The sequence below is a fragment of the Amblyomma mixtum genome, chromosome 3, assembly GCF_055824585.1.
Source record: "Amblyomma mixtum isolate Tamu chromosome 3, ASM5582458v1, whole genome shotgun sequence".
Taxonomy (NCBI): Eukaryota; Metazoa; Arthropoda; class Arachnida; order Ixodida; family Ixodidae; genus Amblyomma; species Amblyomma mixtum.
In genome coordinates this window covers 290557109-290576296 of record NC_143014.1, presented here as the reverse complement: position 1 = coordinate 290576296, position 19188 = coordinate 290557109, and the positions used below count along the sequence as shown (strand labels likewise).

General features: G+C 47.7%; 1 protein-coding gene across 2 annotated transcripts; it reads right to left on the bottom strand.

Annotated features, from left to right (window-relative positions):
• Window positions 1–10118: 10118 nt before the first annotated feature.
• On the bottom strand, window positions 10119–11714 carry LOC149355144 (uncharacterized). 2 transcript variants are annotated; one of them, XM_089583649.1, is made up of 2 exons: window positions 11416–11714; window positions 10119–10432 (listed from the first exon to the last, which is right to left on the bottom strand). In XM_089583649.1, exons 1-2 carry the CDS (start codon window positions 11699–11701, stop codon window positions 10251–10253), a joined length of 468 nt encoding a protein of 155 aa, XP_089439775.1. In that variant the 5' UTR covers window positions 11702–11714; the 3' UTR covers window positions 10119–10250. The 2 variants fall into 2 exon arrangements, with proteins under 2 accessions (XP_089439775.1, XP_089439776.1); XM_089583650.1 differs by having other exon boundaries at window positions 10119–10429.
• Window positions 11715–19188: the final 7474 nt, after the last annotated feature.

The window sequence follows — 19188 nt, the reverse complement described above, 5'->3', positions numbered from 1 at the left end:
GAATGTCGAATCCAGACTTCTCATAATGAGAGCCCGACAGAACGCGAAGAAGCTGCAAACGTTGATTCTTGCAGTGTCCGCCGCGCGACTGAAGAGCAAACATGCGGATTAAGAGACGCAAACTATCATATTTCGATGCAGAAATGCAATACTAGCCGCGCAGCCGAACCGTCGCCGAACTTTTTCCGCTCCGTGGCCGCTGCGCATCGCTTTGGCCCATATCTAAATGCGTTAAACTTGTGGAAAATTTTGCTGCTGCCTTTCTTCAGCGTTGTGGTTCAACCACCCGCACCGCAGCTCGCCGCAATATTGCAAAATGCGTTCAAAAACGCTCAAGCATGGCATACCCAAGGCACACGGTACCGGCTTTTGCCTACACAATGCCGTCGCATCTCCGTGGCGTCACGGCCTGACGCTTGTCTGTAGCGAACTCGGTGTTTTTTTAATTGTTGGTCAAGAATAATTATGGAATATTTTTAATATTTATGGCAGGCCAAAGCTCGGTTTATTCAGCAGCGTATCTTCTGCGTGGTCCTTCTTTTGGTATTTAAAGAAATATCCCAAACCAATAAAATAAACCAATGGCTACGCCCTTGCTCTACGGTACTGCACCGCTGTCTACCACGTTTTGAACGACCGATGTATGCGTGCTGACCGTGTCGAAGAGAGCGGCCGACACTGCTTTCAGCATCGTCCTGAAAGTGTGTCAGTGGCCTCATGGAAAATATGCCACCGTTTAACGATAAATGGTTGAATGTCCACCAAAAGGTGAGGAGCTGCCACTCACTCTGACGCGGTCAGCGACCACCCGTCGTCCGTTCAACGTACTGTAGACAGCGGTGCAGTATAGTAGCGCAAAATAAAGGTCCGGTGGTTTCTTTTTTTTTCATAATTCGCCCGTTTTAAATAAATCCTGCAAAAGAAAAGAACCAGCCAGGAGGTGCGTTCCTACCATAAAATGAAGGGGGTGTTCCCGAACCCCCGCCCTCTAAAGTTAACAATTTGCGCTTGAGAATTAAATGAATATCACAAATTTTGCATAATTAATATTGGTGAGCTCAGTTAGCAATTAGAAAAAAATAACAAGAAATTGTCTGAGTGCCATACAGCGGCGAACAGTATGTCGCTGTATTCACCCATCTGCGACATAACGCTTTTTTTAGGCCATGGCTCAATAAAACACCCTTTATATAGACGCTCAGAAAGGCTGTTGCCTGTGGTTTTCTCCATGAGTTCTGCTTACTAACCCAGGTACGTTATTTTATCACTTTATTTTTTCAATAGACTAGGGTTGTAACCAGTGCGCTCGTGAGACAAAGCATGATCTCCCTGGAAAGATTGTGATGACTCATGACAGATTCTGCGCCATTCGATACCTTACACAAAAATTGCTGGAAAGATTGTCATCAAGCACGACAGATTCCGCGCCGTTCGATACCTTACACAAAGCCTGATGGAAAGATTGTGATCACGCATCACAGATTCTGCACCATTCGATACCTTGCACAAAGATTGCTGGAAAGATTGTCATCAAGCACGACAGATTCTGCGCCGTTCGATACCTTATACAAAGACTGATGGAAAGATTGTGATCACGCATGACAGATTCTGCACCATTCGATACCTTGCACAAAGATTGCTGGAAAGATTGTCATCAAGCACGACAGATTCTGCGCCGTTCGATACCTTACACAAAGCCTGATGGAAAGATTGTGATCACGGACGACAGATTCTGCGCCGTTCGGCACCTTACACAAAGCCTGATGAAAAGATTGTGATCACGCATGACAGATTCTGCACCATTCGATACCTTGCACAAAGATTGCTGGAAAGATTGTCATCAAGCACGACAGATTCTGCTCCGTTCGATACCTTACACAAAGACTGATGGAAAGATTGTGATCACGCATGACAGATTCTGCACCATTCGATACCTTGCACAAAGATTGCTGGAAAGATTGTCATCAAGCACGACAGATTCTGCGCCGTTCGGCACCTTACACAAAGTCTGATGAAAAGATTGTGATGCTGTGAAGCTCCTCCCATATTCAGGACCGCCGCCCAGAGGTTCTCCACGACGAAAAAGTAGTCCACTCTTGAAACATTTCTTGTATACCTAAATAAAAGTTTATCACAAGCTGACCTCTTTTACTCTTACGATCGGCCAGTGGATTAATACCGTGGTCCGTGGCTCAGTGTTCGCAACTGCCGTTTCTTTAAGTTGTATCACAGTGTAGTTTATTGTAGCAACGTATCTTCTGCATGGCCCTTCTTTCGGCATTTAAAGAAATCCCCCAAAACAATAAAAGAAACCAATCGCTACGCTTTTGCCCTAAAGTGGTGCAGCGCTCTATACCCTGTTTTGGACGACCCAAGTATGCGTGCTGACCGCGTCGAAGAGAGCGGTGACTCCGCTTTCAGCATCGTCCTGAAAGTTCAAAAGCCGCATGGAAGGTGCCCCCGTTTAACGATGAGCGATTGAATGTCCTCCAAAAGGTGAGGAGCTGCCGCTTACTCCGACGCGGTCAGCGCCACCCCTCGTTCGTTAACGCAGAGTTGAAAGCGGTACAGTAGAGAAGCGCAAGACCAAGGTCAAGTTTATTCTTTTTCTCATAATTAGCACATTTTAATTAAATCCATTAAAAAAATGACCAGCCAGGAGGTCTGTTTCTGCAATAAAATGAAGTGGGTATTCCCGAACTCCGGATATCTAAAGTTATAAGAAATGCCCTTGGGACTGAAATGAATATAAAAAATTTTGCATAAATATCAGCTAATAAGCAAGTAGAAAAAATTTGAAGAAACACTCGGAATGCCATACAGCTGCGACCAATATGACGTTGGTGTCAGCCATCTGCAACCTAGCGGATTTTTTAGGCCGTGGCTAAATAAAAAGCCCAGCATACACACGATTAAAAATCTTGTTGCGCGTGTTTTTTCATTGTGTTGCGCTTGGTGGCCCAGGTATGTAATGTTACCACTTTGTTTTGTTCACGAGAAAAGAGTTGTCACCACACCGTTCGTGAGATGAGGCCAGATCTCTCAAGTAAGGCTGTGATCACGCATGAAAGATGCTGCGCCGTTCGATATCTTACACATTAATGCCTGGCTTGTCTCACTTTTTGTCATCTTTAAAGGGAACGAGAGAGAGAGAGAGAGAAAGGAATTTCAATGAGAGGAAATGGAGGAGAGGTCGGCCGGTGGTAACATGGCCTTGGCCTATGAACGGTACTGCAGAGACTGCGTACTGCCAGTCCTGATCGTCGCATAGGACTCAATTTTCGCTTCAGGGCACAAACTGGCCAGGATAATCAATGATTTGCCGCCTGAGCGTTTGTTTGTTTACCCATGAGCATGTTATTCCACGATGGGAAAATAAGCGCGGCTGCTTGATGAGTATTATTGTTCGAAGTCCAGGAATTATTTTCTCTGAATTGTCTGAAATGCTTTACGAGTTCATTTTCGGACAGCCTATTGGGTTTAGAAATAAATGGTCTGCTTTCCCGGCTTCTGGTGACAGAGGTGCCAAGGAGGAGCGCCGTCACGAAGCTGCGAGTGAAAGGAATCGAGTACTTGCCACCGCGAAAGCGTCAGAGGGTCACGTGACACCAGGCAGCGTCATAAATCGCCTCCACTATTGTGGAATCTCAGCCACGAAAAATAGCCACTTGGGACAAATTCATAGAATAACTGCGCAACGGCTCCAGGCCAAAGGAGACAAAAAGAAGGAAGGGTGGAAAGGGACAGGGCCATACCACGCGCTGTCTTGCCTGGGTTGCGGCTAAGTACCAGGCGGTGCTGAGTTATTTCTCGAATTTCTGCTTGATTTCTTTTGTTCTCTTCCTATTTTCCAGCGTGACTGAACACGGAAACGTGGACTGATGTCCACAAGCTCTCCAGGCAAGGGGAACTTCCCCTGGTCAGCTTGTCTGTCTCCAGATGAGCTGCCTCTTGATTGTTTCTTCCGTGGCGGAGTAAGCAGGATTCCGGTTGATCTCGTCCCCTCGGATGAGGGATCCATCAAGCTGAATAACCCCGAGGCTGTACAGGCAGCTTTTAAATCGACCACCCCTCATTACATGAGGATCACTGACATCCGGCAGTTCGGCCCTGGCGGGATAGTTTGCAGATCGCCAGACCAGGCGTGCGTGGCTGACCTAAACAAGTGTTCTTCGTTTGCCAATCACCCGGCGAGCGCGTTCATACCTCCTCATCTGGCGTGTTCGAAAGGGTTAGTCCGTGGCGTAGACCCACGGCTAAGTGCGTCTGAGACACTAGAAAAGCTCACTTCGGCTGACGTGATCGCCATTCACCGATGCAGTCGTGTGGTGGACGGAACAAAGATACCGACGGAGACTGTTATAGCTACATTTCTGGGACTGACCTGCACATCTGAAGTTAAGGTGTGGCCTTTGGTTTTCCGTGTGGATCAATTTACATCTCGGTCCCTTCAGTGCCGTAATTGCTGGAGGTTTGGCCATAGTGCCTGGGCCTGTAAATCGAGTTTCCGTTGCTGTGGGTGTGGAGAGAGTCACGACACCGCTGCGTGTACTTCTCAACACGAGAAATGCTATTTGTGTGGTGGTGGACACTCAGCAAGCTATTCCGAGCGAGAGTTGATTGACAAGCGTAGGTGCTCAAGACGTGAGACAGTTGCAAAGATAGGACATCTGGCTATGCAAGTGTGGCAGTGCGGCACGCAACCGTTGTGGATTCCTCCTTGTCGCAAGCGACTGCTGCGGCGGTGGAGAAAGCAATGGCGAGTGCCATGGATCGCATAGTCGAAAATCTGTCCGCGTGCATTTCGCAGGTCATGGCATCCCAGATGTCCGCTTTGTTGCAAGCTTCTACTGCTCCTCTTTGTGGCACGATCACTTCTCCGTTGGTTGCACCTCCCCAACCTTCTGCGCCCGTGGCTTCCAATCCACTGAGTCAGACTCAATCACAGCCTTCATCTGTTCCTCCAACCAGTTATCCACATCACAGTGCGACAGAAATTTCATCTGAAGAGTGCGTTGACATGGAAACTGAGATGCGTGCTCAAAAGCGCAGTGCGTCTCCGTTAGGCGTTGCTGGTCCGTCTTGCTCTCCGTCATAGAATTTTTCTATAACTCAAGAGGCAGTGCCCTGCTTTTTGAAGCTAGGTCAGAGTGTCTTAGAACGCGCAGCTACAAAAAGAAATTTAACGCAGAAGATGACACATGTGCAGTGTGTGGTAGATCTGTGGAAACAATTCAACACCTCATAATCAAATGTGATGGTATCCATCCGGATGTCGATGCAGGCACAGTCACTCTTCCTGAGGCCCTAGGATTTAAAGACAACAATGGTCATGTACATAAATCTGCAGTGGAATTTAGCAAAAAGCGATTGGAGGATTGGTGGCTGAAAAGTAGAGATGTGGCATAAGGTTAGAGTTGTAGGAAACCGTAGGTAAAGATGATGGCGAATCTTAATGAGAATTGCCAACACAGTAAACAAAAAAAATAATAACGAAAGAAAAGCTGAGCATGGTGGCAATTGCCACCACCCCGTTTCAAAGGGGGCGCTCCTATTCATCCATCCATTCATCCATCCTCAGACGAAGACTAAAAAGAATCACCCTAAATCTACGCCCGAAGGCAGTATTTTGGATCAGGCGGATCAGGCGCTGCGGCACTCTCGGCGACCTAGGGTCGTTGAAGGTGTTGCAGTGGAACTGCCGGTCTATTCTTTCCGCTTCGACAGATTTAGTTTGTTTAATCAGTAAATTAAGCCCAGATTCAATTGCTATTCAGGAAACGTGGCTCACTAAATATTCTAGGTACAATTTACAAAATTATCGTTCTTTCAGACTTGACCGGCCCTCAAGAGGTGGTGACTTGCTATTGTTCGTAACCACAATATTTTGCACAGGGCAACTGTGTCATTTCAATATATGGACAGGCAGTGCGAAATTCAGGCTCTTGATCTCAATATTCCTGGATATCAGCCTCTCACTGTGGCTAATGTATATTTTCCAACAGGTGTGCATGACATTCGGCCTCTTGACTCGTTTTTATCTAGTTGCAGGAAACAGGTTTTAATTGTTGGAGACTTCAACTCGCATCATGTTTCGTGGGGGTTTCAAACAGATCGCTGCGGTACGCTGTTATGGGACTGGGCTTGTGTAAATAACTTCATCTGTTGAAATTCGGGTTTCCCCACATTTTTCCGTGGTAACTCTCGCTCAGCGTTAGACCTGTCATTTTCTTTCCCCGGAATAACTGTGTCCTCTTGGGCGCCAGTTGACTGTGCCTCCAATAGTGATCACCTTCCGATCAGTTTCCAAGTTATGTGTCAGTTGGCCTCTCCTAATAGCACACGGCGCACATTCATAAATTACGGCAGTTTTAAAAATGTCCTCAAAGCAGACCTTCAGGAATTATCTCATTCCAACAATAGAAATAATGTCATCTGCATTTGTTCAAATTTGGATGGAGCTCGTAAAAAATCGGAGTTCTTGGTCCAGGCACATAAGGGAACATCGCCATGCCTTTGGTGGAACGCAGAGTACACTCGAGATTATAGGCGCCGAAAGGCTGCTTGGAAGAAACTTCTCCACAATCAGTGTCCCCAAAACTGGATCGATTATAAGTTCATTGTAGCTACGTTTAAGCGCACCGTATCACGTGCTAAAGAGTTGTACGATACTCAACACTACGGACTCTTTTCAAAATCTGGTAATAGGCATGCTTTATTCAATTACCTAAAATTCAGGAAACTAATCTCGACCACCATGAACGTTGTCTCCCTAGTTCAGTCACCGGCTGAACTTGCTCAGTCTCTAGAAGAGATAGGCAGAGGCCTTGAGCGTCGGTTTCCGGCTCTTCTTCCTTCTCCTCCGAGATTTCTTGCCACATTGGACGATTTCGAGGAGTTCACCCTCTCTGAGCTCTCGAACACTGTATCCCGCCTTCCACCCGCGGCCCCTGGCCCTGATGGTGTGACTTCTTCTATGATTAAAATTTTGTTCGAGGAATCTCCCACCAACTTACTGGCACTTATAAATTACTCTCTCAAGGGGCCATGGATTCCAAATGAGTGGCGTCTAACAAAGATTATCCCTTTGCTTAAAAAGCAGGGAGATGGTTATGTGTTAGACAATATAAGGCCAATTTCTTTAACTTCGAATGTCGTAAAGTTAATTGAGAGGGTTTTGCATGGTAGAATAATGTCCGTTATTTCAGAGACTGGGTTGTTGAACGCTTACCAGATAGGTTTCAGGCCAGGATGCTCTATATGGTGTGCCCATACCGATCTGGAGAGCCGCATACAGTTAGCTCGTCACCGAAACCAATACGCAGCGCTTGTTACTTTAGATGTGTCTAAAGCTTATGATAGCGTTGAGAACACGACGCTCTTGCAAAGACTGCAGGCAGTAGGACTTCCGAGAGACTTTGTGGCTTGGGTTGCTGAATTTCTTGCTGACAGGGAATTTTACTTCTTGCAGAACGGTGTTTCATCAAGCAGATTTCGACAAGCGAAAGGAGTGCCCCAAGGGGCGGTCCTCTCCCCTGTACTTTTCAACATCTTACTCAGCAGTATTCCCTGCAGTCTTAAGGTGTCCACCTATGTGTATGCTGATGACATCGCCTTTTTTTGCTTCAGGCAACGGCATTTCCTCTTTGTACCAGTCTTTACAGTCCTACCTGAATGTCCTGGACCAATAGTTAGGAAACATTAATCTGTCCCTTAATGTCAATAAACGAGCTTTATTGATTTTTCCGCTCTGTCATCCAGTTAATATCTCTGTTGTTTACCGGAACCATGTAATTCCTCAAGTGCAAAGTATCAAATACCTCGGAGTAATTTATGATCCTTCTCTTTCCTGGCGGGCCCATATCGAGCAGATCAATGCGAAAGGAGTCCGAGCAGTCGGTATGCTGCGCAGGCTGAGCAATGTTCGTTCTGGCATGAGAAGGCACTCACTTCTTATGGTTTATAGAATGTACAGTCTTTGTCAAAAGTAACCAGGCTGCACGGTTTGCTTCTAGCTCGTACAGTGGAGCCCTTACAGCTTCCCTGAAGCTGAAATGGTCGTTAAATGTAAGGACTGGGGGTCTTCTTACCTTCCAGCACCTTTTGATCTTTAGGAAAGCCGCAAGGACTCCACTGTACGAGCTAGACACAAACCATACAGCCTGGTTACTTTTGACAAAGACGGTACGTCTGTCCAGTCTTAGAGTTCGGCTGTGTTTTATTCTCTGGTGCGTCAGCGTAGAAAACTTAGCCCCTTGATTCTCTTAAAACGGGAGGCGTTGCGCCTCTGTTTGGGCCTTTCAAAATTTGTGGCGAATTCCGTTTTGTACCTGGAAGCGCGTATTCCATCATTGACTTCCAAGATTTCGGCTCTTAACGGCGAAAACGTTTGTAAAAATGTGCGATTCGTCGCTTCATGCCTCCAATTTGATCTTCCTTCGTCAGCCTCGGCCATTTTTCAACGAAACCGGGTCTCGTTTCCGTACCCCTCAGATAGGTTTTGTGCAATCCCTTCTTGACCCCTTAAACGTCCGCATTTCGGACATCCTTCCGGTATGCGCCAACTCTTCATCTATTCAGATTGTCTTCGATGACATCTTTCCAAAACATGCAAAGTTAATGCCTTTTCATTTGCACAGCGGTTTATTACAGGATTACCTGCTGCGCTTTAAATCTCATGTGCTCATAGCGACAGACGTCTCACAGTGTGAAGAAAAGACCGGTGTTGGCATTTTCTCCATCTCCCTTGACTGGCCATTCTCACTCCGCCTTCCCGATTACACCCCTATTTATTTGGCCGAATTTCTAGCAGTAGTATTGGCGTTGCGCAAATTAAACAATTCTTTGTCTTCTGTCATAATTATGACGGATTCATTATCGTTGTGTTCTTCTCTCACCGCGCCTACAACATCTCAGGCACTACGCTTACTCAAATGCTTGATTCCACGCCACATGTGTTCATTGCGGTTGGTCTGGGTGCCTGGGCACAGAGGAATCCATTTGAATGAGGTTGCGGATACCCTGGCGAAGGAATCTCTTCAAGGCCCAGTCATATCTGTGATTCCACCCAGCGCATATATTACTGCGTCCAGGTTTCGCAGGTATCTGTTCTTGAAAGAATTCGCAGCATCAGCTCTGCCCTCCTCTCCCGAATTCCGGCATCTACTTTACCCGTGGTGCAGTAAAGGATGGCGATCACGCAAGCTTCAGGTTTCCTTCACGCGTCTACGTTGTCGCGTGCCTCACTTAAACTTCTACCTTTATAGATCTGGTCTGGCGGTTTCCCCATTGTGCCCGTTCTGCGGAGAACCAGAAACGATAGATCATTTCTTGTTGACCTGCCGCCGTTTCTCCTCTTTACGGAGCCGCCTGCTAGAGCATCCGTTACGACAGCTAGGTCTAAGTCTGTCAGCTGGGGTTGCTCTGTCTCTTGGGGTTTCCTCGCTTGGGCACAGCAACTGGAATGTGCTCTCCGCCATGCAAAACTTCCTTACAGACACTAAACGGCTGCCGTCTTAATCTCTGCTCTTTCTCATGATCGAAATTTCTCTGCAACGAAAGCTTTCCGAAACACGAATTATTTAGCCCCGTTCTCTATTTCAGTCACCGATCTCACAGTTTTTTTTTGCTTATTTCAATTACACATCTGAATTTCTTTATTTCCTAATTACTATTATTATCATTATTTTCCCCATCATTTATTTTCTTGTTTAACATTCTGAGTACCTATCAGTTGCCGCCTGTGTCTTGGCCAATCCCCCGCAGTGGGTACGCGCCATTACTTAGAGGTCAACAACAACAACAACAACGCTGACTCTGAACTGTTTTTTTTTTCATGAGCAAAACACACAGCTTTTTTTATGCTCGCAGACATGCGCAGGCGCAAACCATACTGGTACAAGTACGCGTGCGGCAACAGTAGCGCAAAACACGCGAAAAAATTTTTTTGCCACTTTACAGAATGCAATCGAGGCATCGCTAACACAGCGTGGCCCAGCATTCTTGATATATTATGCTTCGATTATCTCTCCAGTGGTTTGCGCAGCCTGCTTCTGCCAGCTTCTTCACTTCGTAAAAGTCGCTGTGCAGCCAATAAAAGTGAAACAGTGCTCAAGAAGAATGGTGCGATCATAGTTTTTAATATCATCTGCAATGGAGGATTTGCCGCGTGAGAGTCGCAGCCGTTGAGGCTGCGCACGCACTTGTGGTCCAGGCTCTTGTAGGATGTTCACGTCCCGCAGGTCCTGGTCCTACGGAATGTCTTTCAGCGCCAGCCGCGCAAACAGCATGTCCAGCTCGATTCCGTCAAACGCCATTTTGATGACAGGTACGAAGGCCTCTTCAATAGCCCTGAGGTCCTCCACCTCTTCCTGCTGCCGGAGGTGTTCCACAAAGGAGCTGAAGAAGTCACTTCGCTCAATGTGGCGGGCTGCTGCGGAAAGGGTGTCGATATCAGCACCTTTAGTGTGGACTCCAAGCTGGTACGACCCGAATGTGTATAGTATATCATACTGCTGCTGCTGGTCCAGCACGACCATATGTGCATTAATTACTTGTTCATGTATTGCCTTTGCCAAGAAACAAGCCAAAGTAAGCTATGCGCTACGTTGAGCTCACAGGACGCCACATATCAGAAAAAAATACGGTAATTCTTTCATGACAAACAATCTTGCCTAAAAGAAAGGTTTTTGTTCTGAACTAAATATTGCAAAATTGCCACCGAATTTTCCACAAATAAAATCCTTACATTCAGGCTCCTTCTTGCAAATGAGACCTACTGTCATCATCATCATCAGTCAGCACACAGTACAAATACGACTACAGGGCGCTCCCACATAATATGTAACCTTGGAAAATCTCACCTTATTTCCCTGCACAACAGTTAATTTATCGCGCCCTACTCCTGGCAAAAAAAGGCACTCACGCTCAGTTAAAATCTACTTGAAAAAGCCTTCTCTAAAGCGCCGTTACAATCGAAGAACTGTAGGATGCTCTGGTTAAGGTCAGTCGTGTAGGTATCTCTTTTCGCACTTGGCCCAACCAGTCACTGCAGTGAATGTTTCAATTGATTGTGAGCATATTTTTCTTCACAAAATACCACTTTGTCAAGAGATCAGCGCATTTAGTTGTTTATCTGGCTAAGCGGATACCTCGTTCACGCATATATTTGGACAATAATTGATAGCCTTTTTTGACCTAACTCTTTATTTGTTTCCGACAGTTCCACATTGAATAAAACGATGCACCCTTTTTCCCACTACCAAAGAGATGTAGGGAGTGCTATGTGGCGCTTCCTAGCAGAAAGAAAAAAAATAGCGCACTGCCTCGTTTATGAGTAAAAAATTATTCGTTGAAAGACATCAGCAGTGCTTTTAGTGAGGACTAACTCTCAGCAGTTGCCCAGAGGTTGCTTACCTGTGTCATCGCTACGCAAGCTGCACCCGTGTCCTCCGTGGTCTTCCATCTGCCAGTCAACCGTGTGGTCACCGGGTAGCATGAGCCACTGCGTGCCACCACTGGTAGCGGCAGTAAGGGCAGCACGCAGCTGCTGATGCTCCAAGAAAGGGCCGACCGCCGCAACGACCCCGTCGGGATGATCCCGAGGCGCGTCAGATGGCAGCCGCTGAATCCCGCCGGGAAGCGACTGCTGTTCCCGCCGCGTGTGGCATGAGAAGATTCGAATTCCAAGCAGCGAGACCATGTTTTACTGTCACAGCCTGGAAAAAAAAGCAACCTAAGGCTTACCGCACTGTCAGGAGACCACAACGTGGGCGCGGTGTCGGCCATACCTGCTAAAGGCGATGGCAGATCGAGCAGAATGCCGTCAGCTGGCAATTAGGGAGAGCAGAGGACGCTAGGGCCACCGTGTCCGCGGTCCTCACAGCTGGCAGGCTTAGTGTGGTGCGATGGTGCCACGCAGCGGGGGCCGAAGACAGAGTGGTGTGCTCCCCGTCCAGGGAGAGCGCCGGAAGCGTGGTATGCACCGCGGGCTAGGCCGAAACTGCGATGAAAAAACGGCAGTCCTGCGTTTGGACGCCAAGGGCCGTTCTGTAGCGGCGGAGCCAGCAAGAGCGCAGACGCAAGCAGCAGGCTAAGGTCGCAGCGCGAGCTAGTCGTGGCAGCCCTCAGCACGCGCGACCTCTTCGTAGTCGTGGGACGAGTTCTCGCGCCTCCGCTCATTTTGCCAAAAGGTGGTCGAAGCACGGAGAGATGCCCCAAAGTTCAATGGTATCAGGTAAGCTGCAGCGTAGAACACTAGAACGGTCTAAACATTATTCAATCAAAGTCGGGCGCGAGAAAAAAATAAAAGTTACTGAATTTAATAAAATATACGCAAGAAATTTCATTCCGTTCACAAAGGATACGTGTACTCTACGAACTTATTGAATATCCTTGAAATTTACCTATTGCTTTCACTTGCCTCTTTCGTCTGAAGACAGGAGGTCTTGGAGTACCATTTTTTGTTCTTAGTGAGCGCTTGTTATACTGAGTGCTTTTTTTTATTCTTTGCAAACTTTATTTTCAAAATCACGAGACACTTTGGCGTGATATGTGCATGTGGATTGTACAAAAAAGGGAGCATTATGCAAGGAGTAATGATCAATTAAGAGACGTCTAAATAAGTAAGATAAGTAATCAACGTTTTTAATTTTTAGTTCTAGGGCGCAAGATTATACTGCGAAACTGGAAGCCGTCAAACTGATGGTGAGCGTCAAAAAATTGACCGTCAAAAATAAGCTTTTTAAAGCTTGTTCAGTTTCGTTTTTGGTTTGGACATGTATAAAATGGCGTCACTGCGCGAGGTACCATCGCCAAACTCACGTGAAATTACTCAAAATTAGAAAAATGCGTACTATGTTGGTACTTGCCCCATTAGAAATTCCAGCAATGCCACTTTACAGATGTGAAACACCGGAAAGCCAACTGAATGGCAGTTGAAAAGAGTACTTTTGACGCTCGATGTTTCGAACCAGAATGCCGATTCAGAAAATTTATAAAGTGGACGCCTTTCGATGTAGACGGCCTTCAGTTGACGGCCGTCAATTTAATCTTCTACAAAAGAAGCAGAATTTAAAAGTTACGTATTTGATTATGAATAACTATTTGTCTATTAATTTAGATTTCTCAGTTTAGGTTTCACGAGTCACTTCTGCTATGCGGTGAAATCCAAAAGCGCAGACCACACCCACCTATCTCTCACTGATTTTAAAGTAAATCTGTGTAAAGAGAGCGAAAAATCACCCTGCATACTTTTAGTTTTTAACGACCTCGCCCAATGCCTCTCACTTTTTTTCTTTGAATTAACAGTGGTTGCCGTGCGGTGACATTTCTGAGCAGAAAATGCTTTGTAACTGTGTTATATTAACGAAGTAGCAATGACATAACTAAAACACATTTACTCTTTACCTGGCGACTTTTCATTAGTAGAGACGTCTTTGCATATGCATGTCATTTTTCACTCCGATACCATTGGTTCCAAAGCCATGCTAGGAGTTTCTCCTTTTATGTGATGCACAGTTTGAACTGCACGCCTTCTTTGAAGTTTTGTGTAATGTCGCGTAATGCAGCATTTTATGGTATATAAACGCAGTTAATTACAAGCCCTGCTTTCCATCAGATGCTGATCATGATGCTGGATGAATAGTTTTCTTGACTCAAGTTTTGAATCACAATGATGATGATGATGACGATAATGCCTAGACCAACGCTTTATATTAGGCGTCTCGCTCAAGCTACCTCGGCCGAAAACAAAATGTAACCGGTACCAACAAATCAATACACAAAGCAATCAACAACCTCCGCACAGGCTACGATGTTGACTGATGTATCACAATCTAGCACCATCTGTTGGCAGCCAGTAGTGATCACATATCTCAGTGGGGACATACCCGGCCGGGTAACTGATCCCAAACACTTTCCAACCAACACCAAAGGGCTTGGCAGAGGGCACCTTCACCTTTAGGTCCGCGCCGCAAAGGAACAACGCATCGGTCCGCGCATTCATATCGCCGCTGCCCTACACCAGGCCGATAGCACTGGCTCTACGTTTGCAGCTACTGCCTTATATCGGGAGGGCTCTCCACTGAACGTCACTAGCCACAATGGTCGCACACACAGGTCGACCAGCGACATGGAGGAAGGAAAACACAAGAGGCGCGCTCGTTATCCGAGCTGCACGCCAAAAAGTGTGCCGGAAGTCACGCGCTTTCGCAAGGAATACTGGGAATCTTCGGCCCACGGCGCAGCCAATAGTAACGCCGGGAGCAGCGGCGTCGTCTGCTGCATTGTCTGCTGCGCACGCACAAACGCGCTGAGACGGCAGCAAAGTAGACCGCCGTCTCAGCGCGCTTGACCTTCGACCAGACCCTTGCACCCTATGCAGCACACAACCGATACTACCAACCACATATACGTCGACAGTCAAAGGAAATATGGTTGCTCAACGCCCATTCTTCCGAGCCTTCACAAGCGCACCACGTTAACTACCTGCATGAGACCTCCCAGGTCTCCGTACGCACTCATTGTACGCCCGGATATTCAGCACAAGGAACCTGGGGCCAGACTACCCTCTATGTATAGGCCGTTCGCACACAGCTAGAGGAAGACCACCGGCGCCGCTTCGACGTGAGCCCGTGCAAATCGGACCACCTTAATTAATAATGCTCTATAGCATTAGAATGGTTGCTGTGGAGGAATGTGGCGAGAGCCGTCGATACGCAAAATGCAGCCTAGTGGACGGGAGGAAAAGCGGCAGCCAGCGGGCGAGGAAGGGTGCTACGCAAGGGAGGAGAAAGATGGAGGGAGTCAGAGAATAGGCATGAAGACGGGCGATGGTATGCGGAGGAGCTCTGCCCACGTGTAAAGGATACAGAAATGGGAGAGTTGGGAGGTAAGATCAGGAAGAAAGAAGGAAAAAAAGGTGAGGGAGGCACGGCGCCAGCAGGCGCGTCGTTCGCCTCTCGTGCCTGGACTTGGATGTGCGACATAGATGGAGCCGGTTCCTTGTACTTCAACCGATGTAGCAGAAGATCGACGACGCAACAAGGCTAAAGCCCCTCGTGACAGGTGTGCGGTGCAAACTGACGAAGAACGGCAATGTCGTATGGCTGCCACATCCTCTGCGACGTGAATACTGAGGAACTTTCGTTCCCACAAATTTACCTTGGGGAGCCAAATAACATCGGAATGGAGTAGAGGCCTTAACTATTCACTATGCCGTGCCGTGAATGTAGGCGTACGAATCGTCGAGGTGCTACTCCGGAACATGTGCTTTAAGTGGCGATGAAAGTTATGGGCTACTGAGTTAGTCCATGGCAGTGTTTTTCAGGTATATGGATGTCATGAACGACATCAAACGAGCTCATTTGTCTGACCGCTGACTTTGTAGGGATGATGGTGGGGGGGTGTGACACTTTTTATTAACAGCCTGTATTATAGGCGTTGAATAGGTTCTGGGCCAAGGTGACGAGGGCGCGTTGCAAGTTCAGGTCCCGGGAGGCCCGGATGGGCCACGGTGGTGGTGGCGGAAACGGATAGGCGGAGGACTAGAAGGCTACGTAGCACTGTGTAAGGCAGTGTTCTATGTCTGCATATGTGTGTGGACAGTTTGGGCACTGAGGTGTGGAAGTGTGCCGGTACAGATAAAGTTTAGCTGGTGTACGTAGGAGATTAAACTGCATTCGGCGAAGAATGCGAGCTTCACGGATCTATAAGGATGGGTGTGGTGGTGCTAAATCAGCTAAGTCCAATTTTTGCTGCGTGTAGTATTCATCGACAGTGCGTATGTAAGCCCTGAGCGCCTGCTCCGTCGGTGGGCTCGTCCGTGGGATCCCCGGCGCCAGGTGTATAGTATCGAAGGCCAGCTCATTGCCGGGGATGCCCATATATTACCAGGGATCCACCGAAGGCTCACCGGTCGTGGGCTTAATGCTAACAGGGTGGCATCTAAGGCCGATCGGGTAGGGAAAGGAGGGCTCTTTCATGGAAGGCACGCAGAGCTGCCTACGAGTCTGTATATAGACAACGTATTGCGGGGCAGGGGCTAGGGTGGTAAAGTGTGTGATGCCATCGGCGATCCCGTGGATTTCTAGGGCGAGCGTGGAGGGTGGGGAGGCCCAGTGAAAAAAAAAACATTGGAACCAATTGGATTTTCAATGGGTTCCAATTGGTCCAGATTGGACGAGTTCAGTTTCCAATTGGTTCCAATTGGAATGGTGTTCCAATTGGACGGTCCAAATGGACTATCCAATTGGACCGTTTGGGTTTCCAATTGGTGAGCCCAATTGATCTTACCCATTGCATCCAATTGGTCCGCCGAACTGCACCCAATTTATTCAATGAATGTTTCCATGTTTGACGAAAAAGGTAGAACTAATATGGTACTTACAATAAGAGCTATAAGCAGCTTAGCCTAATAAATTGTACTCATCACCTACACCACCACTGGAGCTGAAATTAAATTAAATAACTGCGCTCAGTGGGCAAGCACCACGGGCCCCAGCATGAGAGCCGAATAAATTGGGTATATAAGTTGGAGCAGAAGTGTGCATGTTCTCTGGATGTACATATTGAGCTAATGTATGCTACTAGTGCCTGAATGTGCAGTGTTGCTTGTGTGTGATGTATGTGTGTCTGTTGGCTTTGATTTCCATAAAAGCATGTTAATTTCAATTCCCTAGAAAAATGTTGATTGGCACTACCCAGTCAAAAAAAACCATTGGGACCAATTGGTTTTCAGACACCATTGGAACCAATTGGCTCAAAAGCCAACTGGAACCAATTGGTCTTTCCAATTGGTTTCTAGCCAATTGGTTCCAATGGTGCCCAAAAATCAACTGGTTTCAATTGGAAATCTCAATGGTTTTTTTTTGACTGGGGGTGTATGGACTGGTTGTGTAAGTGGTGGTTGTAGAGAGGAAAGGGTGGAGGAAGAAGGCTGCTGTGGAGCCCGCGGTTTCCGTGATACAGGCGTCTGTGTAGGCCACCGCCGCAGGGTCCAAAGGTGGCTTGTGGTTGTATGCGTATGCTTGGCGGCGGCCTGCGTGTTTGTGGGCGGACATGTTGCGTTGAATGGGTGCGAGGCGGAGGTTAGGGGGGTAGACCGGAGACTGCGGTGGGTCTGGGAAAGATATGGGTGCGTAGGGAGTCTGGGATGGTGTCCACCGCCCAGCTGATGAACTGGACAGGTGGTTGATTTGTCTCTCCCGGTGGAGGTTAAGGAGGGCTGGAAGGAGATGGAAAAGGCCTGTTCTGTACAGGGTGTCTGTAGAAGCCTGAGGGGGGAGTCCTAGTGTTGCTTTGTATAGTGTATTGAGGGCTCGGATTAGTTTGTCTTGTTGTGTACTTGTAAGGAGGCAGTAAGGGATATAATATAGGAATTTGTTCAGGGCCAGCGCTTGAGCAAGGCGGCTGGTATGTGTCTGGGAGAGGCCGGCATGTTTGAAGACTACGCGGCGGAGTGTGTAATTGAGTGGCATGTGCGTATGGACTGATTGATGACAGAGGTGAAAGTGTTGGAGGTCAGTGGCATACCCAGGATGCGACAAGAGTCGACACAGGGGATGCGTTGTCCGGTTAGGGTGAGGGAGATGGAGGGGTTCATCGTATGTTGATATTTACTGCGTGTTATGAATAGAAGTTCAGATTTCTCCGGAGCGGGTTGCAGGCCCGATTGGGAGAGGTGTGAGGAAATGGTGTTAAGTGCCTGTTGGAGTGTAGTTTGGCCCTCTCCCGGTGAGCCAGTGGTGACCCACAAGGTGAGATCGTCTGCATAGAAGAGGAAATGAAGGTCGGGAATATCGGCTAGGCCCCAAGCGAGAGGGACCATGCCTAGGTTGAGTTGAATGGGAGAGAGTACGACACCCTGTGGAGTGCCACGAGTGAGTGGAATGGGGTGAGACAGTTTGTCGAGATAGGGGATACGAGCGGAGCGGTGGGAGAGGAAAGCTCTTATGTAGTTGTATATACATGTTGTGTCTCTAATGCATGACAGCTAGTATGGTGAGGATGTGGTTGGGTGATATATAGTCGAAAGCCTTGCATATGTCAACTGTTATTAAGGCTTTGACCTGCGCAGCGTCTGGAGCATTTGTGTTTAAGAAGGTGTGTTGAAGGAGAAGGAAAAGGTCTTGGGTAGATAGCGCTCGACCAAAGCCAATGAGGGTGGGGGGGAGATAGTCGCTGGCCTGAAGACGGGAAGTGAGGCGGGCAAGCACCATGTGCTCCATGAGCTTGCCCGAGCAGGAAGTGAGGGAAATAGGACGGAGGTTATTGATGGAGGAGGGTTTATTGGGTTTCGGTATGAATGAGACCAGGGACGATGTCCAGTCCACTGGCAGGGTGCCAGAAGTCCAGGCGTCGTTGATGACAGTAAGAAGAAATGTTTGGCCTTCGGGGGGAAGGTTCTTGAGAGTTGTGTATGTTATTTTGTCTGCACCGGGGGCAGAGTGTTTGTTACAACGTGCGAGTGCTGTGTCAAGTTCTGTGTGCGCGAAGGGGACGTCTAGTGCGGGAAGGGCTGGGCCATGATATGGTGAGTTTAAAGAGGATTGTGAGGGTGGGAAATAAAGTTGTTGGAGGTCAGTGAAAACCTTTGTTGGAGTATGGGATGTGAAGAGGCGTTCGAGAGTCGCTGTGGGATGAGTTTGAGGTCCGAGAAGGGATCGGAGAAGGTACCATGATGAATTTTTATGTAAAGTTCCGTCTAAGCGGTCGCATGTTCGTGTCCAGTGTTCGGTGTTGAGGTCTTGCAGTGGGAGATGATGTTGTTGCGGAATGCTTGTATTCTGTCGCGGAGCTGTGTGTTGTTTGGTTGTGTAGCTAATGCGCGCTGGAGACGTTTTCTCCGCTTCCACAGTCGTAGAAGGTGAGGATCAGTGTTGTCACGGGAGGTAGGATTGGAAATTTCACGTGTGGCCCGCGACTGGGTGTTTCTCAGATCAGCGACCTATGAAGTGTAGTCGGAGGGATGAGACAGGGGTGGTGTAAGAACCGGCGAAAGTCTGACCACGAATTTTTTCGCACCTTCGCCCTGTGGTGGGGGATGTTTTATGGGTATGTTGATAACAAGGATGGAATGGTCACTAAGTAGGTATGTGTCAGTATTGTGCCAAGTCACATGTGGAATGTGTAGAGCGAAGGTCAGGTCGGGTGTGGTGCCTCTGTGATAGAAGGAACCCTGCCTAGTGG

Bases quoted from the DNA above. Each gene is read 5' to 3' on its own strand.
- LOC149355144 (XM_089583649.1), bottom strand. From the start codon at position 11,701: ATGGTCTCGCTGCTTGGAATTCGAATCTTCTCATGCCACACGCGGCGG. The intron at 10,433-11,415 runs GTAAGCAACCTC...CCCTTTCCGCAG, and splicing joins CTTGCGTAGCGATGACACAG to CAGCCCGCCACATTGAGCGA.